This window comes from Cyprinus carpio, chromosome B5, assembly GCF_018340385.1.
Source record: "Cyprinus carpio isolate SPL01 chromosome B5, ASM1834038v1, whole genome shotgun sequence".
NCBI lineage: Eukaryota > Metazoa > Chordata > Actinopteri > Cypriniformes > Cyprinidae > Cyprinus > Cyprinus carpio.
Genome location: NC_056601.1, coordinates 10090828 through 10114514, shown reverse-complemented (window position 1 = coordinate 10114514; position 23687 = coordinate 10090828). Strand labels below are relative to the sequence as shown.

The window sequence follows — 23687 nt, the reverse complement described above, 5'->3', positions numbered from 1 at the left end:
CAACTCATTAATTATTTGCCTGTAAAAGGCTTTTTACCTTCATTCAGCATGAGAAGCAGAGGTTCGCCATGAATAAGAATGAGAACAGAGTCCAGCAGACTTGTTCAATGTTCTGAAACAAGATGAGATTGTTAACGTTCCATGCGGCAAATCAATGTCTCCATATGAGATGCAAAAAAGCAACACTATGACAGTGTTGTAATTCACTTTACTTACGTTCTCTATATCACACTCAAATTAACATGGCAATATTTCCTGCTCACTTGGTGAAATATTTTGAAATCTCATTGTGGCAAGAGCTGGAGCCTCATTACCATATAAATGTGTTCCAAGCGCTCTTGTTTCATTTGGAAGACATGTCTGCTATAGGTTCAGGAGCTGTTTGCTTTGCAGATCTTTCAGGATTTTGTTTGACCTTTGTAAAGAGGAGGAGTAAATGGAAAGGCACAGGACAGTCTTTAAATACATGATCCAAACAGGAAGCTTGGCAGAAATCCCTTCACCTCTCATCTCTTCTGATTTTCCAGGTGCCTTTTTGTTGTCATTCACATCATTCTCAATTTCTGCTCTTCCTTCTGTCTTGTCAGATATGAGGGGTCCTGCAGGCCACTGGACGTCATGTGGTCACCCGTGTGCTGAACGTGCCGTGTGGAACCCCAAATTCTGTGTGGTCACCGACTATCAAATGCTGCTGCTGGACAAAGAGGAGGTATTATGCAACGTCACAGAAAGAGCCTTTGCTCATGTTTTCCACATGCCTTTACAGTTTTTCTTAACTGGCTATAAACTGGCTTTAAATCCATTTCAGGTGCTAAATATAGCTGTAAACAGGGTTCAATCATTGAAACCAAATTAGGCTGTGGTTAGAAATGCATGTGATCACATTGCGTATGTCATGTATTTATTGCATATTTTTATTACATGTCACATATTTACTAACATAGTGATTTTAGTAAAATATTTAGCTGTAAATGTCTTCTTTGTGCTAAGATTTAACTGAAAAGTATATTTGGGAGTAACAGTCGCTATTTATTTGTACTTTATTTGTACTCACTTAATACAAATTAAATTAATCACTTTTTTCAGTCAGCAAAATCTTGTTTTATGACTTGAATACTTATATTAACTGCCCGCAAACTTGTATAACTTCATATAAAAATATTTTTTTTTTATAAAATATATCTATATTATATTATTATTATATGAATATATGTTTATATACACAACCAACTAAAAATAAAAAATATCAGTAATAATTAATAAAATAAAAAAAAAATGTACTCACTTATCAATAAATAAATTAATAAAAAGGGACAGTAAAGATATTTATAATGTTTCGAAACATTTCTATTTTAAATGAATGCTGTTATTTTTAACTTTCTATTTAAAGAATCTAGAAAAAAAAAATACAAAATAAATAAGCAGCACAACTGTTTTCAACATTGATAAAATCACCATATTAGACTGATTTCTGAAAGATCATGTCACACAGTGACTGGAGTAATGGCTGCTGAAAATTCAGCTTTTCCATTACAGGAATAAATTACATGTTCACTTTGTTTTTTGCATAGTAACAAATAGTAAAAATGGAAAAACAAAAATCTAGTGTTTAGATAAAAGAAGGGAAGAGGCAGAAGGGAAAGGTTTTTTGTGCTGGTTGTGACTGAACTAGTCCAAGCACATGAGAGCGAATAGCGTGTTAGCTGTGTGTAGTTTGTCATTGTGACATGTGCAGAAGTGCGGTACATCAGCAGGCTCCCTGAGCTCACTTTTCGGCCTGGCAGCCAAGACACACGGCGTTCCACAGGGACAATCAATAGATGGCCCACACTTGCAAAGAATATATGCTGTATACTGTGGTCGATAAAGCATTTTCCGCTCGCCCATAGCTCACACTGTATGTCGAATCCTCTGTTATCAGCCAGAGAGCAGCGCTGTAATAAATCTCTACTCCTCTATTACTGGCCGGCAGAGCAGTAGTGAATGATTCTCTGCTCGAGGCGGAGGCAAAATACAGATTCTCTCCTGGCAATACCAGATCTTTAATGCTTAGAGAAATTTGTTAATGTATTTACTGTACTTATAGGATGATTTTTCCCCCATTCATTTATTTATAAAATCATCCTGGGTGTTGATACATGAGCCCAACTAACGTACACTTGCCTAGAGTTCTCTTTATTTTTTATTACTATGCATATTAGCCAATATTTAAAGTAGCATGATAAATTTGCCTTTGATAAGTAAAGTAAATGAAGTCATTAACAGTGTTGGCCCTATCCACAAATTAAAATTCTTGTGCTGGAAATGTATGCTTAGACACATCAATTTTATTCATATAAAGTACAATGTTGTCTTTTAATTCAGTTTACTCTGTGGGGGAAAAAAGTAACTCAGCATTGAAGTTTTTATACAAGAGGTCAAAATATGATAAATATTTAGGTATTTGTGTGTGTACTTAACCATTATTCGGGAACAAATTTGTAGACAGCTAAATCGACAGTCTTTTTTTGGGAGTGTTTTCATTTGTAGAAACTGTTTAAAAATAAAGTAAATAAAGCCTTATTTGCAATTTTTTAATTGTAAAAGTGCAGAATGTTTTCTATTAGGGTGTGAGTTAGGCTAATGCTTTTTATACTATAACTAGGCAAAGCAAGTTTATCTATATAGCACATTTCATACACAATGGTAATTCAAAGTGCTTTACATAAAAGGAAATAAAATAATCAAATAACAATATAATGTTATAATATAATAGGAATATAAAAATAATCACAACAATAAAACAAGGAATTTAAAACCATTAAAAATAGAAAATGATTATATATAAAATACAATGCAATCAGTTTGGATGTAGCACAGTGCTTATTCAGTAAATGCACAGCTAAACAAATTAGTTTTGAGTCTGGATTTAAATGTGGCTAATGTTTTAGCACATCTGATCTCTTCTGGAAGCTGGTTCCAGCTGCAGGCGGCATAAAAGCTAAAAGCGGACTTCCCTTGTTTTGTGTGAACCCTTGGTATTTCTAACTGACTCAATCCTAATGTTCTGAGTGGTCTGTATTTAGGTCCTAGGCCATTGAGTGATTTATATACGAGTAAAAGTACTTTAAAATCAATCCTAAATGTATCTAGAAGCCAGTGTAATGACCTGACGACTGGTGTAATATGCTCAGATTTTCTGGTTCTAGTCAGAATCCTGGCAGCAGCATTCTGGATGAGCTGCAGCTGTCTAATAGTCTTCTTGGGAAGGCCGGTGAGGAGACCATTACAATAGTCCACCCTGCTGGTGATAAAGGCATGAACACGTTTCTCTAAGTCTTGACTGGAAACAAAACATTTAATTCTTGCAATGTTTTTGAGATGATAGTATGCTGATTTAGTTACTGCTTTGACATGACTACTGAAACTAAGGCCTGTCTCCAGAATCACACCAAGATTTTTAGTTGTTAGACCCCTAGAGTCAAGTTATGCATTCACCTTGAGAAATTCATCTTTGTTTCCAAATGCAATGACTTCAGTTTTCTCCTTGTTTAACTGAAAATGTTCTGGCACATCCAACTGTTAATTTCATCAAAGCATTGGCAGAGTGAGTCAATGTGTCACGGAGACGAACCCCGTGATTCCCTCTGCTGGCCAGCAGAGGGCACCCTCACCTGAATACTGACACACACGCATCCATCCATTCATTTACACTGATTCCACTACATTTCCCACGAGCCCCGTCCTTGGACTCTAATCACCGTCATAGGTGCTCTTCATCAGGACTTGTGTATAAAAGCTGACTATCACAGGAGATCAACGCGAAGTCTTGATTTGCTGTGTCTGTCATTTCTGAGCGTTATTACCCGTGTTTGATTTCCTGTTGCCGATCCTGTTTGATATCCTTTCCGTACCTTTGCTGCCTACCTACCCGACCCTTGCTTGTTACTGGATTTTGATTCTCTGTTCTTCCTACGTTGTTGATATTGCTGGTATTGACCATTGCCTGTACGACTACGAGTCTCTGCAATAAAGCCTGCATATGGATCCCATGTCGAGTTCTGGGTCATTACACAATGGGACTGTAGTCATTTGGCGATAAGGCTAGGTAAATCTGGGTATCATCAGCTGTGATAGGCAATTTGGTTCTTTCTCATTATTTGACTTAGTGGGAGCATATACAGGCTAAACAAGAGCGGTGCAAGAATTGAGCCTTGTGGGACTCCACATGTCATGAACGTCCACTTAAACTTATGCACTTCTATACTCACATAATAACCTCTCTCTTTTAAGTATGACCTGAACCATTTGAGTACTATCCCAGAAAGACCGGCCCAGTTTTCCAGTCTCTCTAGAAGTACTGTATGTTATGGTAAACAGTGTCAGGCGCAGCACTAAGATCTAGTAGTACCAGCACTGATATTTTTCCAGAATCAGAATTAAAAGCAAATATAATTTATTATCTTAATGAGCGCTGTCTCTGTGCTGTGATGCGGTCGGAAACCAGATTGTCCAGGTATCTATTTGAGTTTAAGTAGTTGTTCAGCTGATTTAAAACTACCTTTTTAATAATCTTGCCTATAAAAGGAAGATTTGATATTGGTCTATAATTGCTCAAAATGGTGTTATCAAGATTGCTCTTTTTCAGAAGGGGCTTAACAACTTTCCAGCCCAGTTTTCCAGTCTCTCTAGAAGTACTGTATGTTATGGTAAACAGTGTCAGGCGCAGCACTAAGATCTAGTAGTACCAGCACTGATATTTTTCCAGAATCAGAATTAAAGCAAATATAATTTATTATCTTAATGAGCGCTGTCTCTGTGCTGTGATGCGGTCGGAAACCAGATTGTCCAGGTATCTATTTGAGTTTAAGTAGTTGTTCAGCTGATTTAAAACTACCTTTTTAATAATCTTGCCTATAAAAGGAAGATTTGATATTGGTCTATAATTGCTCAAAATGGTGTTATCAAGATTGCTCTTTTTCAGAAGGGGCTTAACAACTTCAGTTTTCTGGGAGTTTGGAAAAATCCCAGAAAGAAGTGAGGCACTTACCACTTATAAGAGATCTGCTTCTAAACAGTTAAGCACACTTTTGAAAAAAAAAAAATAGCAGGTTGACGATTTAAGGTGCTGTAATATTTCTTCCAAAATTTTGCTATCAATTGCTTCAAAAACAGACATAGTAATTTCTTTTTGAAATTGCAGTCAAATCTGTCTGACCTCTGCATAACTTGAGAATGTGCTTATCGCCTTCCTGATATTATTGATCTTCTCAGAAAAGAAAGAAGCAAACTCATTGCATTTGCTGTTGCATTTCACTGGGAATCTGACTGGGGGGGGGGGGGGGGTGGGGGGTGTCAGTCTCTCTACAGTAGCAAAAAGAGTGCAAGTGTTGTTTAAGTTACTGTTGTTCTATCAGGTTTGAGAAAAAGGTCTGTCAAGCTATGGCTAGTTCCACATTGAAAGGATTAAGGCTGTCTTTGTAGATGCTATAGTGAATTTCAAGTTTTCGTCCACTAAGCATTTCTGCATTGTCTTTTCATACTCTGTACTGCTGTTGATTTTCTCCATGGTGATTTTTGTCTGCCAGTCGTCTTACTGACTTTTACAGGAGCAATATCATCGATAACATTCTATGAGTAAATCTAGACTCTGTCCATGATCGTGTGTGGGTCCATGCACATGCTGAATCAGGTAAAATGTGTTTAAAAAGCTATAATTTATTTTTTTGATTTCTGCATTATCTATGTGATTATTAAAATCCCCTCCAACAGTAAAACAGTCAAACTCTGAAGAAATCATTGATAACAGTTCTGTGAACTGTTCAACAAAGGCTGGAGAGTATTTTGGAGGCCTGTAAATAAAGATAAACAGAATGCGTGTAGCACCTTTCAACACAATACCTAGATATTAAAAAGACAACTACTGACCAAATGACACTTGCTTGCATTGATAGACATATTTAAATAGAGCAGCTACACCTCCACCTCTCCTAACAGTCCTGCTGACACTATAAAAGTAAAGTTAGGAGGGACTGTTTCATTGAGGACTGTTGCACTGAAGCTATCTTCTAGCCGTGTTTCATTTAGAAACATAAAATACAGGTTATTTGTGGTTAAGTCATTAATCAGAAGTGTTTGGGTTGAGGCCATCCAGTTTAAAAAGTTGTCTATGGCCCCAGAAAAGATTGAAGTTGTCGATGAAGTTGACTCCTTTTATATTGCAGGTTCTTTGTAGCAATGTATTCAGCCCAAGCAACTGTGAAAACATGTTAATTCCCCTTGCTGGCAGTGGTCCACTGATGAATGACTGAACTTCAAGTCTTCAAGTGTTTCAAAAATTTCACTGAAATCCTTCTTAAGGAGTTCTGACTGCTTTTTCCAAATATCATTCTTCCCCACATGGATGATGATTCGATTTGCATTCTTGTGCTTCATTAGAATGTTCCAAAGTTTATTGTTCACATCAGAGATGGTTGGTTGAGGAAAGCAGCATGTAGCTGTAGTCCTGCTACTGATGTTTCTGATAATGGAGTCACCCACTATCAGAGTCTTGGGCTCGGCTGCGCTCTGAACTGAATGCCGCTGTCTGTTCGACCTTGAGCACCTGTTAGTAGCAATGTAAGCTGCTGGCTGATACGATCCTAGGGCTGGGCGATATATCTAACGATATGATCATGCGCATCTAGTCAGTAAATCTGGTTCCATGATTACCACTAAATCGCCATCACCTGCTTTCAAATGGAGCGGCATTTAATAGACAGAGCCGTAGTTCACTGACAAGGTATGCAATATCGCGTTGATTATCGAAGGCGATTCATCTGCGATAATGAACGCGATATTGCATAGCTTGTCAGTGAACTACGGCTCTGTCTATTAAATGCCGCTCCATTTGAAAGCAGGTGATGGCGATTTAGCGGTAATCAAGGAACCATATATACCCACAATACCCTCCAGAACATATCGTTAGATATATCGCCCAGCCCTATACGATCCATGTTCAGTCACATTTGTGGATTCCTCACACACATTCATTAATGCTTCAGATCTGTTCTTAAGATGTATAGGGGGTGGTAGAATACCAGTGTTTGCAAGCCTTGTCATAGCTTGGATAGCTGTATCTGGGGTAGAGGATGTTATGGCAGCAATGAAAGATACTCGTAACAATCTGATGTCTCGAGTGCCTTTGGGTCTTGCTCCCTGTTTGTGCCATCGATTAGTCTGTCGATCAGTTTTGGCTTGTTCCTCTTCACTTGATATAAACTGTCGAGATTCACTAGATTCACAGGACTCACCAGCTGTATGCTGAGGGGGTCCGTGATGACGGTCTGCTGTGTGTTCCGCCTGTTTTGGAAGTCCAGCAAGTAACTTTGTTTCAAGAAACACAATCATGTGGCAGTTCGTGAAACAAGTAGATTCCACAAGAGGCATTTTTTTCTCTTCTGTTTGAATATAGGCAGCTGTGTTTTCCCGTTTCCGGAATGTAAGGTGCTGACACTGGGAGGCAAAGAGTCTTCTTTTTCATAGTATTATTCCAGTCCAGTGTTTTTGCCAAAAATGTGTTGTCTGAGTAATGTGCTGATCTGCTGAAGAGCAGTAAGCAAGAGCGTCCAAACAGTAGCGAAACCGGAAGCAACTAAGTGACGTGACATACAGCCAAGTATGGTGACCCATACTCAGAATTTGTGCTCTGCATTTAACCAATCCAAACACAAAAAACACAAACACAAAAAAAAACCGGAGCAGTGGGCAGCTATTTATGCTGCGGGGCCCAGGGAGCAGTTGGGTGTTCGGTGCCTTGCTCAGGGGCACCCCAGTCGTGGTATTGCCGGCCCGAGACTTGAACCCACAACCTTAGGGTTAGGAGTCAAACTCTCTAACCACTAGGCCACAACTTCCCCCCAATGCTCCCATATAGCTGTGTGTATTAAATATGCATAACACAATGTGTTTTATTGTAAAAAAAGTTTTTGTGCTTTCTTTGCACAAAGTTTTCTTTAGTGTTCTTATTTAATTACTTATTTGGTAACAATTTAAGGACCAATTCTCGCTATTAACTTTAATATTTTCTTTTAATACTTTAATATTTTCCTTTATTCGCATGCATATTAATAGCATATTGGTAATGTATTATTACTTACAAACCACATATTGTTCTGATCACATTTTAGATCACTTAATCCTACCCTATACTCAAACTTAACAGCTACCTTAAACTATTAAGAAGCAGCAAATTAGGAGTTTGTTGAGGCAAAAGTGTTTTTTTTTTTATTATTACTTTTCTCACCTCCAAAATATCATATTTTTTGCTAAGCCCTTTAGCACTGTATGTTGTTTCATTTAATTCCGAGTTTCATCACTCTCCCAAGTAAGAAAAGAATCAGCTTAAAGGCGAGTGCTAATATGAAAAGTAATAATATGAATCAAATTTTACTTCATATTGACTTCAGACCTAAAATATTTTTAGTATTTGGCAAATACCATGGTTATGAAACTAAAATGTCAGTGCCATTAAATTGATTTGGACTGTCAGTAAACCAGATTGCTGTGGATGAAATTGAATGTGCACTGTTTCTTAAGGGTAAATTCACAGTTGGTAATAACAACAAAAGCACAGTAGCACAGTCTCAAGAGAATGCACGTTCTGAAAGTTTGGTTATAACACTATGAGGGCTGAGTGTGTCCTCAAAACATGATTCTGGGAAGGAACGCAAGGTCATTTTGGTAGTCAGAGCTGCCCAGGTCTGACACTGAATTCCCAGAGTTAAGTTGCTCTCTCGACTTCTTTCTTCTTCTGTATTCCTATCAGCAGAACTTAAGAAAAAATAGACTGGCTATAATAATTTCCTGCTATCCATTTAAACAAAACAACAACAAAAAAAGATTAAGCTTTCAACTTTTTTTTTTTTTTGTCCCTATGATAATATTTAGCTGCTTTATTTTTGCATGTTTATGACATGGCATTATATATGAAATAGCATAGCTATATTCAGTAAGTAATTTAAGTCGCTAGAAACCCTTTGATTAATATATTCATACTCTATCCATCTGTGGGCTTGTTTTATTGAATTCTTTATGTCTTGCTGCCTCTGATTGTTTGACTTGAATCTGTTCAATTCAGATGGAATATATTAATAATGAGATGAGAGGCAGGTGAATGCTCATTTGTGTCTTTCTTTCTCTTTCTTGTGTTCCGCTGTCAGATACACCCTCTGCTCCTACAGGAGAAGAGGACTGACACCTGCAAATCCAGACTGCTGCGTCGTACCATCAGTGTTCCTGTGGAGACGCAGTTCCCGGAATTCCAGTATAATCTCTCAGTGGACAACAGTGAGTGTACTACTGTTACTCCACGTGTTTACAACACAGCCTGGGGCCAGGGTCTCTCATGGTCATAGAAAACCTGGGAATATAAGGAAATATAAAACTTTTTATAATGGTTTTGTAGTTATGTTTGAGTTTTAAAGTATTTAATCTGCTTAAATGAACTCTTTGTGCATTAAAAAAGTTCATAAAGTCTTAGTCAAAATGTGTTTTCCCCAAAATGTCCTATAATATAAAACCCCCATTACTTTGTGTCATTTTGTTTTGTATTTTAATTATGAGGAATTTGTCAATTGTTTTGACACTTTTTTAGTCACAAACTACCTTTGATACATATTTGCAGACAAACTCATTTCTTGTGATTAACAAAGAGAGCATATATATATAGGAGATGTTCTTGTGCTTGTGACTAAAACGTTTTTTTTTTTTTAAGTAGTTATTTATGCTGCCTTATTCTAAGTTATTTAAGCCTTGTCATTTTCATTGAGGCCAGCAGGGGAGGATGTTGGCTGAAATATTATTTTCTTCTGTCAAAGGATGTTTCTTCCAGTGCTGCATTACAGTTTGGACTAACTTTTATACTTGTGTTTTTATTTTGTGTGCAAATTTTATTTGGCTGATGTTGTTTTGAGCTATTTTACTGGCCTACTAATGCATGTGTGTTTTCCCATGAACTTACTATTTTCTTTTAAATAGGAATGCCTGAGGAACACTTAATGTTAAAACTTATTTCCCTCTATCAAAACAGTTCCATAGAACATACCTGTCCGAGTGCCATAAATATTATTTTTCTAAAGTTTGTGTGCATGTTACTCAAGTCTTAATATCCTTTAGATTCTGTTTCATAATAAACCTTTCTTTATGAATCTTCATTTTCAAGGCCCTAAATAGTTCAGTGCCAGAGATTTAGGAATCTCAATTTGGCTCCATGTCCAGATTATTGAATAGTACCCATTTTCAGTGGTTGAAAAACCAAATGTTTATCCCTTTACATGCAGCTGATGCTTATTGAAGGGGAATGTCTGAAGAATAAATAATGTTGAAATTAGAATTGCAGCTTGTTTCTAGTTTCTACATTATTTGTTCTTTACATTTCTCTTTAAAATAAATAAAAGTATCATCTGTATGCAAAGTGACCTACATTTGGTTTTTGACCACTGAAAATGTGTACAGTTTAACAAAGTACTCCTGGAGCCATATTGAGATTCCAGTATTGCTGGAACTGAATCACATAGGCCCTTAAAAATGAAGATGCCAAAAGGAAAGTTTTGTTAAGACCCAGAATCTAAAAGGGTATTAAGATATATTTAATACTTCTTGAGTTACAGCCATGCAAACTTTGGAGAAAAAAAACTTGAAAAGTGCTTTTTCCCATTTTCAAAAAGTCACCACTGGTATATAATGCATCAAATAACGAGCCGAAAAATTTATATAATATATATATTGGGCACTGCACTGCCACTGTTTCCTTGTCACTGCTCAGCATGACGCTACGCTTAATATTCCACTCTATGAATGTGCGTTCCGATGTGTACTGCTCATACTCACCGGAAACCCAAAGTCCACTCAAATAAAGCACCGACAGGATATTTCTTTGAAGTATATTTGTTTCTACTGTGCTGTAACATGGTAATCCTGGTAAAATGACCCTACTCTCTTGTGATGCTCTGCTCTGCTCTGCTCACATGGTCTGATAATAATACCTTTGTAGGATTATACATTATTTGGATAATTAGTTTAAAAAAGTTATAGTTAGCTATAGTTAACTAATGTTAATGTGTTACTTTCAGTAAAAAGTATGTTGTGTTTTTTAAATTCAGTATCATTAAAATTGTTAAATTAAAAAAGTCTTACAAAATTACTTTGTACTATTTAATAAAATAATAAATAATCATTACAAAGAATTTTTGTTTTCGGTTTTTAGCCAAGTGCATCCAGAGTTTTCGGTTTCAGTTTTGGCACAGAATTTTCATTTTGGTGCATCTCTAACTAATATGGTTTAAAACGCATGATTTCAGTGTGATAGACATGATAATCAAAACCAAACAGATGTTTTTAGCGGAATATCTGAGGTACAAGCTGTAAAGGCGAAGCCCTATTCTGGAAAAGGGGGCAGGGAGCAGCAGCTTATTTGCATTTAAAGAGACATCATCATTTTCAAAATAATATAGGAAATTATCTGTAGGGTATTTGGAGCTGAAACTCCAAAGATACATTCTGGGGACATCTGAGAATTATATTACATATTGTAAAAAGGGGCATAATGGGTTTCCTTAAATATAGTGAACCAAATGTGTGTGTATATGTTTGTTATGTATGTTTCCAGATTTATATATAATGTATAGTTGTGCTGGACATACAATGCATTATTAAGACTCGAGACAACAACACAGCTGAATTTAACTAGTGCCTGTTATGAGGCAATACTACTCATTTGACTACTGATTTCATCAAATGATAAATAAATGGAAATTTTAAACCTTGATAACCAGGCTTTTAAAGGCTCACAAACACATGCAGTTGATACATTATCATGATTTTGCTCATTTGGTTACCTGACACGCTGCTATTCCAAAGTTCACTGCTATGCAGCAGTGTTACACAAACTGAAGTGAAACCGGCAAATGTGACAACAGAGGAACAAGCTGGGTCAAAAAGATAAATCTCACTCTACATGATAATTGTGCTGATGATATAATATTGATATAATGTTAATGTTAACGTCAACTGTCAGATGTGAAATGTGTTTAAGTTGGTCTGATTCCACTCAACAGTGCTGAAAATGCTGGAGTTTGTTTAGTATCGCTTCTGTTTAACTGAGTTTAACAGCTTCTGTTCAACAGGAGTGTACTGAGAATTTATTTTAAACATTAAACAGAGTTTCATGCATGCAGTGCTCTGTTTTTAATTTGGATATCTTTTGAGGGCTGCTTATTTGTCACCTATGGTAGTGATTTAGTACGACAGTAAGGTAGTAGATTCTGGTATGGTACCGAAGCCAAAATTATGCTGAGCCTAAAATACAGCTAACAAATGAAGATTCTAATGCAGATTCTACCACAGTCCTCAAGAGTCTGTCTCTGTTCTGCTTTTAATTTCTGTGCCGTATTTTTGTTCTGCTTGACGGAGACATTTAGATTTACTGAGAGTCTTTTTTAACTTCAAACATTTTGGCTTCCTCAAACTCAAGACTTGCATCTAAATATTCCTTCTTTTTTTTTTAACCAACCACATTTAATTATATGGTATTGGGACCATACAGGATATATATAAAATCTGTATAGTTTTAAATATTTTTGTATTTCTAAATATAAATCTGAATATATAATTAATTATTAACTGTAGTTATAAAGTTATTAAACTCAGTATAGTTGTGTTTGCATATTGAGTTACATAGTATATTCAGGATATGTAAATATATATTCAGGTTTATAATTTTATATCCAGTATATTACAGTATACTCAAATTAATAACACATAACATGTATTGAATTTTATTAATGTATGGTCATTGGTCAGATTTATAACTCTATTTTCAGAATTTCTTTGGAAGTGTTTCTTGTTTGCTTCTTCCCCATACTGAATAACTGACAGAAGATAAAAGAGAAACTGAAGTAAATCTCTATCTCCGTTTGAGAACTGGAGCACCTACTGTTAGATATTTCGAACCAGAGGACAGGAGCAGGAACAACCCCACTACCTTGATCCATGAACATCAAAACTTTTTAATGGGGGGTTGAAGAGCAGAAAACCTGTATTGTGCCTCAATGTTGCAAATTAAAAGCTTAAATCAAATCAATAGGGTACTCATCAGAGAGCCTTTTTAACATATCTCTCAAATACTTAATAATAGTATTGTTGACTTCCGTGTATTCTGTTCTCTGTTGGCTAACCCAGCTTCTGCACATCACTGTAGTGCTGAATGCTGGGTACTGACGTGTCAAAAAGCCTTCAAATCATCATTAGTGCATGTAGCTCACAGACAAACTTCAAAGTGAGACGTAGATTGTAAAGCTGTTGTCCTATTACCCATTTATGTTTATCAAGGATGCATAGCAAAGAAAAGCTAAATTAATGGCTCATTGAAATGCTTAGACTGATGATATGCTAGTAGCTCATTATCACTCATATAAACTAATGTACTAGTGTGCAGTTTGATACTTAACAGTTTGAAATGTCAATGTGAGCAAATGTATTATTGTAGTTAACTTTAACAATATAGTGTTTATTTTTCTTGGCTCATGTTCTTTAGTGGCTTCCATAAATATTGGCCATTTTATTTCTCCTTCTGTAAAGAGACTGAAGACAGTGTGAGTAAAATCTGCAAACGTCTTGTCATAGATACTGTGTCTTTAAGAAGCATGTGAAAAGTAGGAGCAAAAGAGAGACCGCAACTTACAGGAATAGTCAATCTGCATGCGTGCCACATGCATTCATTCTGGCTCTGTTTTTCTCTCTCTGTCTCTCTCTCTGGAGCAGTAGACAAACACAGAACAACAGTTGGGGCACAGAGCAGTTCTCTATGCATAGGGTAAAGGGAGAACCTCTTCTCTCTCTCTTCCTTTCTCCTCCCATCTGTCTCCTTTCAGTACTGTTTTTCAGTCGTTGGACAGCAGTTCAGCACTCTGTGAAGTTATGGAGTCTGAGACGAGCCCTGAGTCGGAGGGTCAGTCCGGTAAGTGCTTCTGGAGGAAAGATGCTCTCGGCCCTTGCCTCAGTATTGGTGAACTGGAGATGGATTACTGACATAGAGTGTTTAAAATGCTGTAAAAGTACATGCATGAGTTTGTTGTAAACTATAGTCTTAGCCTCAGACGGTATGCCTACAGACCACCAGCAGTCTGTTCACGTAACGGCTAATGCATATTGTACAGATACTAGAAAACACTTGCAAATAATCACTGAATGTGGCAAAGTTCACAGTATTAGTGGCTTCACAATCTTTGAAATTGTGGCAAAGAGTTTTACAGAGTTGTGTTTAAAGCATTTAGTAGCATGTAAATGAGATATCCTGGAGCAGAACTGTATGTTTTGCTGTTTTTCTGAGTTTATTTGAAATAATAATTTTGTCAGAAATTCTAGCCACATTTTTTCATCTTTTTTTGTGTGTATATATTGGTTGATGGCTTTACATGTCTATCATCTAGTCTATTCCTGTCTAAGTGGGTGTTTTCTGACCAAAATAAGCTGTAATGTGAAGAAGACTTCAGAAAAAAGTCTTCCTAGCACTACACTTAAGAACTACACGGATTTCTGTCTTTAGAATGAACATAGTGAATCCAAAGATTTACTTTAAGGTGTAGTTCAAGCAGGAAGTGTAACACTTATTTTACTATTTTATTATTTTACTTTTTGTCTTTCTTTCTCTGTCTATCTCTACTATATAGGCACTTATTTTTTCTGATTTGACTATTGTATTTCTTGAAGGAGTGTGTGTGACTTGTGGGTTGTGGGTGACTGCAGTGTGCTGTGCAGACTTGATTATGTTAGAGGGAGTTTCACATTTTAAAGGAATTGTGTTTCTCTAAATTGTGTGTCTCTTGTGGCTTTAGTTTGAGAGGGGGAGAGAGTAGATGTGTCTGTCTGTGTGTGTGTGTGTGTGTGTGTGTGTGTGTGTGTGTGTGTGTGTGTGTGTGTGGGAGAGAGAAAGAGAGACAGTGAGAAAGTGTGAGGTAGCGGGACGGGATGGGAGGTTGACTTATCTACACAAATAAATCTTTCTTTCTCCTCTCCTTCACATTCTCCCTCTTCTTTTCCTCTCGCATATTTCAATCTCCCATGTCAGAGCACTCTTAAAACCCTAATGATTAAATTATTATTTGACTATTTTTTCCATTGTCTGTATGCACAGAGATTACGGCGCAGGTCTAGGTAAGGAGCTCTGGAAGAATGCGGTTAGCTGAATGAGCCAACCGCTAAAGTATTTCAGGGAAACAGGACATTCAGGGTCCAACTGGGTCGATATACTGGACAGAGAGAGAGATGGAGAGCTTGCAAAGAAAGCTAGCAAGAAAGAAAATGTAAGTCCTGCCAAGGGAATCCAAATCCATGACACAGTAGTCGAGTCCAACATCTGTCTTAAGCACAGGCCAAACCTCAAAATATCCTAGAATAGCTCTAAATAACACAGTACAACCGTCCTAACCCGGCAGAGTAGGTGCCCTCCCATATAAGTAAAAATGTATCACCATGCGATTCAAGGCATTTAAACCCTTATACCAAGACCAATTCATAGACAGGACTCTTGATGTACCCATAATCAGTTAAAGTGTTTCTTTTGAATATGCAATTTAACAGCCGAATGAAGGAATTAAAAGCTTTAGGATCCAATGAAGCATTTTGTGTGATAATGGGATGAGAGATGCACTTATCCTTAAAGATAAATCCATTTATATCAGTGGAGCAAAAACAGCTCTGAATGTTCATATCTGTGTATCTAAACCAATTACAGGAGTTGAAGAAAGAAAACATTTTATGAAAACAGGACTGGACCCTTTCTTGGCATTTGGTGTATCTTGTGTCATCTGCTGCAGTGATGAAGTGGAGGACTATCTCCAATGTAGTGAGCATTCAGACGAGAGTAATTAAAGATAAGAGAGAGCAAGCAAGCAGGGCAATAAAAAGGATAGACATCATTTGTATACATCTCTCTCCTGCCACTCCAGGGAATCTCATCTTCTTTCTGTTATAATTACGAGTGTATGTCATCAGGGTGCTAATTCCACGCTTTACAATCTGATTCTTAACCTACAGGGGCTTATTTAATCATTTGTGCTGTTTTAAAGTTGAAAAATTTCTATGTTCTTTTGACTAAGGCATGATGAAACACCTTTAAAGGCCTATAGCTTTTGGCAAAATTACTGTAATGATAGGCCTCAAGTGGCTTTTTGCTTTAAAAAAAAAATGGTGATGACTGCAATGGAGTTACCAGAGATCAGGATTAAAGAACTATTTCTGCACAACATGACACTTAAAAAATATTTTTGTTGGTGTGACTCTAATGTTTTCGGTTTGATTCAGTTATTAACTACTGATTCAGTTAATTTAGATGTTACCACAAGAAGAACATAAATGTATTTGATTTATTCGAAGCAAAAATTTTATAGCTAAATAATTCTAATTAGGTCAGGGTTTTTCAAAGTCAAAGACATTGGGTTTTTGACACAACGTACACAATGGCAACATCCCACACCACTTTACTAATTTTCACTAGTAAAAAAATACTTTTTAATTTTGATTATTCACAATGTATTTATATTAATGCTGTCAAACGAATAATCACGATTAATCGCATCCAAAATATTTTTTTTTTTTGCATAATACATGAGTGTGTACAGTGTATATTTATTATGTAAATATAAATATAAAGAAAAGACATGCATGTATGGATTTAAGAAAAATATGCTATGTTTATTATATTAAATATATTTATACATATAATATAAAATATAATAATATAAATGTATATTCATGTAAATATTTTCAAAATATATACTGTATGGGTGTGTATTTATATATACATAATAAACACCGTACACATACATATAGTATGTAAACAAAAACTTTTATTTTGGAAGCGATTAATCGCGATTAATCATATGACAGCGCAAATTTATACAGAGTAAAAACAAAAACTGCAAAAGGAAAAAAATATATATACATTTGTTTAAGCATGTTTAATACAAAAAGCCCAAGTGAAGCTGCAATACAAAACAGGGAGACAGGGAGATGGCAAAAGACCACTAAACCAGCTAAACCAACCTTGCCTTGAATTGCATATGCTACTACACAGATCCATTCAGAATCACTAAACGCTCACATACTCATTTGGCCAGCAGCCATTATAAAAAACATTTGCAGGACATGAATTTTGATGACTTATGCATGCCTAATGTACAACACTTTTGTGTCACTGTAATCATCTTTATTTTGATTGGAATCATCATCTATCAAAACTTTACTAGTGTGACACTGATTTGCTTTATCCAATCGAGAGATAGTTGGCATATCATATGCTCATGAAGTGGTTAGGGGTTTTGAGTCGTTATTTAATGTATTTCACACAGAACAATAAGACAATAAGAAAAGGCTTGAGCTATTCTGAAACAATAACAAAAACTTTTTTTTTTTTTTACTCTTTAAAGTATTATGACCTCTTTAATTTATTGATTTTTTTGACTAATAATTAATTAATTAATTATATAAAAAAATAAAAGTGATCATTTATAAACAGATTATTTATTTGATCAAAACTACAGTAAAACTGTAATTTTGTGAATATGATAAAACATTATATTATATTTGAAAATGGTTGTGCTACCTAAACATTTTTTGTGGAAAACATGATACATTTTTCAGGACTCTTTGATAAATTGAAATTTCAAAAGAACAGCATTAATTTGCAATAAAAATCTTTTGATTTCATTATAAATGTCTTTATCTTTTCTTTGTTAGAAAAAGATATCATGTTAAAATGCATGTAACATGTTAAAACCTTATTTGTGCTAAGAACTAGCAGGCCTTATGCAATCTGATGTAATGGTAAAAGGCCTAGTTTATATCATTGTGGGAAGATTTTGCAATTAGCAATCTCCTGACTGCCCAAATCTCAGTGGTTCATCTTGTCTCCTACAGATACAGTATTGATTTAGCATAATTTTTTGTGTTGCATGTATTTGCGTGAGAAATTTACTATGTAATAGTCCTTATCAAAGCCAGGTTCTTGGTTCATATTTTGTTGTGTTCAGCAGCTAAAACTTCTGAAATAAAGCAGTCTTGGCCCTACAGTGGTTTTCAGGAAGTTGCTGAGCAAGTGCCATAGTGAAATTGGACATAGGACTGTAATTAAACAATTATATCTAAATAGCTACTCTATGTAAAATCAGTTCAGGGAGTATTTGGGCTCAATGTCGAGTTTGTATGGATCGGTTCTGGACACCAAGAAATCACTTAATGAAGTCAGTCTGCTTTTCTTTGTTGGTGCATTTCCTATTGAAAACAGGATGTTTAAGCTCATAACATTTGGTTTGTGGCTATGCCATGATCCAAAATGGTCTTCTTTCTAGTAAACTGTAGGTGTTATTATTGGGAGGGACATTCTCATTTTACAGAGCATTTGATAGGACAAACACGTGTGTAGTGCAGGATGAGTCCACAATATTTAGTGTCTGTTTTCCTGGAAGACTAAGACACATTTTTAAATGGAAATATTTTCTTTGCTACACTTCTGTGCTAAAAGCAACAAAACTCCAACCTCATGGGGTCTTTAAATCATTTTGGGGTGAGAGTAGAGAGAGAAAGTCATTTCTTATGAGGCAGAACACCGAATCTCCGGTCCTCATTGAGATGGAAATAGGTCTGGATGTTTGTCGTCCTACTTCACTCTTCCTTTTCTTTAAGCAGAGTAGAGGAGAAGAGAGAGCAAGTGGAGCAGGAGAGGGAGGAAGAGAGGGCGGGAGGATTACTACAGTTTTTCCCGAAGTGATAAACAAGAGAATCTCTTCAGTCATTCTTTCTGAGTCACTTCTGGCTTTTGGGAACTGCATACATGTCTGTTTTGACTGGAGGGGACTCTAATTATTAGACCAAAGACAAAAAAAGTATGCGTATGCGCGTTCCCATCTATCTGAATATCTTGTGGGAAGAATGTCTTTATATTCTCTTTAGTCTTTTGGGTGTTTGTACGCAAGAAAGTTTCATGCTTCGTCTCCAGAGTTGCTCAAAGGGGGGTTCGTTACAGAAGCCCATGAGAACAGTAAGGGAACAGATCAAGTTTGATGTTCTATCCTTCAGCCTTTGCTAGCATCTTATTAAGACTCTTGGGGATCCTTTGCCACCATCTGCTTGTCCAGCAGCAATGTCTTTGTATGTGTGCCAAGTATGCTGGTATTTGAAACTTTCAGAGTTATTTTTATGTGTCCATATGTCTGTCTTTATGTCTGTTGTGTGTGTGCATATTTGCATATGCTGCGCTGCTTGCATTTGTATTCTGAGCATTTGAAGATCGACCTCAAAAAACTGTGTGAAACAAAAAACTTTTGCGATGTTGCTTAGTAATAAGCTGATAGAGTGAGTGAGAGAGTGACTGAAAGGGTTAGAAAAAGAGGGGTTTAATCAACACTTCTCTGCTTGAATGTGGCAGTGCTATCTCATTCCTCTTCAGAAACAAATCTAATCTCCGTCTGGGCAACCTTCCATTTATGCAAAGCAGTTTTCATTTCTGGAGAATACCAAACTCAAATACGGGATCAGATTGTGTAGAATATTGATGCCAGAGCGCCGAAATAATCAAAATGCACTTTTAATAGGTGATTGTAGGATTTATTCAGTAAAGCTGGGCTCACACTACTGGATTTTTAGCCCGATTTTCCCCTAGCCGAGAATCGGAACAAAAATCTTGTTGAGAAACATGATCGGTCCCGATGCTCAAAGATCGAATCTTGTACCTCCAGATCTGCTTGCACACAAATCGGGGCCGCCCCGATCATATCAAACATGTTTGATATTTAGGATTTAAATCGGGATGATGACAGCTATATGATTACCTCAGTACTTTCACAATGGCCAATGCGTGACCGCAAAACAGCTGCTATACGACTCCGTTGGATAGTGACGGAGGAAACTGCTTCTTGACACTTTGTAGTAACATGACTGTCTGTATAATGTGTCAAAAACGTATCACAACTGTAAGGAGAAAGAGAAGTGCTGGGGGGAAATCGTCTCATTTTTGAGTGCAGAAAGCTGCTAGCACGCTAGCTAACATGTGTAAACATCACTGAAATATCAGTAATGATCTGCTACGTGAGGCGCTCCCTCTGACATGATAGTCTTAAAAATATCTTGTAGTGTGTGATGGGCCACGATTTTCAAATCTTGTAGTGTGTGCATGTTTAAGATTTTAGGGAAGATAATCTGCAAAGTTTCTCCTTATGTACATATGTGGTGCAACCAGATTTCATAATCGGTTAAGATTTTAAAACTCCTGTAGTGTGACCCCGGCTTAAGAGGTGCACTTTTCACATCTGTGAGAAGTCATTTTAATTATATCAGTTTAGAATGATAATTGTGGATTCTTAATGGGTAATTGGAAGGTTTTTTTTTTTTCTTTTTTCAATAGTAATTTATTTATGTTGTTATTTAAATTCCTCCCTCTTTTTAAAAAGTTGAATACATAAAATACTGAGCACTACTTGCTTTATCTTCATTACTTTTCATATATTTTTAATTTTCTGCTTTTAGAATCAATATGGCACTTCTGCAATGGCATAGGTCAAGAATTCTGGAACCTTGAACCGTTTTGATATCTGTAGACTCTTCTCAGACTCCCACATGCATAAATTAAAGTATGCCATAATAAGATTGGTCTCTCCACATTTTTTTTTTCCCACAGCATCCTTTACAGAAACATTTTGTAATAAACCTTTCATATGTCAAATGGTATGCTCGTATAGTCAGTATTTTTATATTGTGTCATAGCTGTTGATGTTATTATATGAATTGTGAGTTTTAAAATTATTGAACATATGACCTTCATTTATATTCTGTTGAATATTGTTTGTTAAAGTTGGCATGAGTCCCAGTTTCATAGTTAGAAAGAAATGAAGGAACTTAAGAATAAGTGGTGGAAGCAGTAATATATCATTGAAATGGATTTGAACAGACAAGGTTGTCGCAGAAAAATTTACTTACAGAACAATGGAGGATTGTGTCTGTCTCAGGCTTTTAAATGTCTTGAGGGTTTCGGCATAGAGCTTGTAGAGCTAGTTTGTTTTCTGAAGACGCTCGCTGATCTGAGCACTTATGTAGAGTTTCAGTTTGTTTGTTGGTGATGGAAACCCTGCTGCGAGAGTGTGTGTTTCTGTGTGTGAAGGAAAAAAAGAGACTCAAGAGTTCATAGGAGATGTGGCTGTCAGATGTTTCCTGCCTGTATAAAGTAACATTGAGAAGAAAAAATGGTAGCAAAAAAGAATTCATATTTTATTGTTTCACTTAAATCTCTGTTAAAGTGATAACTAAAGTAAATCAAAAGCTTTATGGCCTAAAACTCATTAAATGACAAGCTGCAGCATTTACAGTAGAACCATCTGTGTCTCTGGATGAGTTTGTCTCTGGCTGTTTCACGTATTATTCACCCAAAAGTAAGGTTCACCCAAAAATTTTTGTTTTGGACTCCATTGACAAAATTTTTAAAATGTCTTGTTTTGTATTCCATACAAGAATAAGTCATAAAGTTTTGGAACAGTATGAGAGTGAGTGTTTAGGTAAGGTTTTATTATTATTATTATTATTATTAATAATATTATTATTATTATTATTGAATAAATTTATATTTCAGCGAGGATGCATTAATTGATCAAAAGTGGCAGTAAAGACATTTAGAATGTCACAAAATATTTCTGTTTTAAATAAGTGCTGTTCTTTACTGTTTGTTTCTATTCATCAAAGAATCCTGAAAAAATGTATCATGGTTTCCACAAAAATATTATCATTTTAATATTGATAATAGTTTCTTGAGCAATAAATCAGCATATTAGAAAGACTTCTGAAGGTGACACTGAAGACTGGAGTAATGGCTGCTAAAAATTCATTTTAAAGAATTAAAAACAATGTTATTTTAAATTGCAGTAATATTTCACAATAGTACTGTTTTCTTTATCAAATAAATACAGCTTTGGTGAGCATAAGAGATTTCTTTCAAAAACATTCTTTCATAAAAATAATGAGCACCAAACTTTTGAATTCTAGCTTTAGTTGCAGTATATGATCAAAGGTTAAATTAAATTAGGATAATAGAAAAGGTACTGCAATTACAGGCGTTCCCATCCACATGGGATTAAAGTTTTCAGAAGAACCCAGAGTTGGCATAAAAACAGTACATAAAGTGCCCTAATTTTTCTGAGGTTGTGTGCAAAAACAAAGGGTTCAATTCAGGTGATTTAAAAGATAAAATATATAATGAAACACAAATTTACCTAACCTCCTCCTGGAAGGCTAGTCCCGTTAAAACAGGGCTTTACGCGTTGAGCTCTGTAGCTTTGTGTGCACGCGTTTAGAAATAGCATCGCTGCAAGGGACCCTACAAATTCCAATCCGTTGCACATGTTGAGAACAAAAGGCCTGAGAAGACACTTTTGTTGAGCAATCTAAGCACTGTTGAAAGGAGCAAGCGTTGATTTGGATGCTGGTGAAAAGAACATGAATGACTGCTAAGCGCTTCCTCGGATGAGAAGCTAATCACTTTTGGTAACAACAAGCGCACAGAGTTTAATCCATCTTTCATCTGGCCTGTTTTCCTTTCTTGTTTACTTGATGGAAATGGAGAGCTGAGGTGAGAGCTGAGTTACAGAAGCTCACTATTGAAGTCTGCTAATAAGTCCATTCACAGGTCATTCACAGGTGACATTCTCTGTGGTGACAGCTGTTGAAATTCTTCCTCAATGCAATGGAAGTTTTGTACAAAACCTGCATTCTGGTGGTTGTGTCAGACTTTAGCTAAAGTGATGATGCAGTGTTTACACTAAGTGTTACACAAAGATGATGGTTCAGTATGTTAATAATAATAATAATAATAATAATAATGTTTATAATATTTATATTTATAATATAAAATAATACAAATATATAATATAAAACGTGTACAAATAATAATAATATATTTAGAAGTCTTTATAATAAATATTATATAAAGTATATTTTTATTATTAAAAAAGGAGAGCTATTTTCAGAAGATTGCAATAAACAATCTTGACAATTTGAATTGCGTTTCTGAACTGTAAGCAGCTTAATTAGCACTTGGTCTAAATGTGGCACTTCGATCTAGAAATAGCTTTTAAATCCATCAAAGTAAGTGATTGTGCAGTGACTGTGTACTTATAAAGGTCTGTTTTAAAAGGTCTGCCACCTTATCAGGTTAGTGTTAACTCTGTCTGCTGCAGTGGGCAATCATCAGATGTTCATTAGTTTCGGTTCCATTACCTCAATGTCATTAGAGGCATCGTTAGACGTTTTTTTCTAGTGTTTACTCAGCGTGTAATATCAAAACATGAAAACTGAAGCTAGAGTGAAAAGAGGTGATTATAAGTGCTGAGTGCCTAGCTTCTTAGTTAGGAATGAAGTTTATTGAATGAGAGTATGAGGTGGTTTTGTAGAAATGAATAACAACTGTCCTCTGAGGCTGTTGGAAACATAATTGTCAAAGTGAATGTAAAATTGATCTCTTATCTTGTTCCTTTCTCTTTGTAAGATGAGCTTTTTATTTTCATTGTACAGAGACAAAAAAATATTTTGAGAAATGCAGTAACTGAGATACAGAGTTGTAAATGAAACAGGTGTATGTTTATTGTCAAAATATACAAAACTAATTTAGAGACGTAATTAAAAAATGAACT

The 23687-nt window shown here is 35.8% G+C and overlaps 1 protein-coding gene across 4 annotated transcripts in view; it reads left to right on the top strand.

The window, feature by feature from the left end:
* Positions 1–23687, top strand: part of LOC109090153 (disabled homolog 2-interacting protein-like) — a 143621-nt gene that overhangs the window by 23027 nt on the left and 96907 nt on the right. For 3 of the 4 annotated variants that reach the window (XM_042724229.1, XM_042724228.1, XM_042724230.1), the window contains 2 exons: positions 588–709; positions 9180–9306. In XM_042724229.1, the coding sequence (XP_042580163.1) occupies positions 588–709; positions 9180–9306 (249 nt within the window). Of the gene's footprint in view, positions 1–587; positions 710–9179; positions 9307–13816; positions 13976–23687 lie in introns of those variants that run through there. The other variant, XM_042724232.1, reaches the window with a different exon arrangement.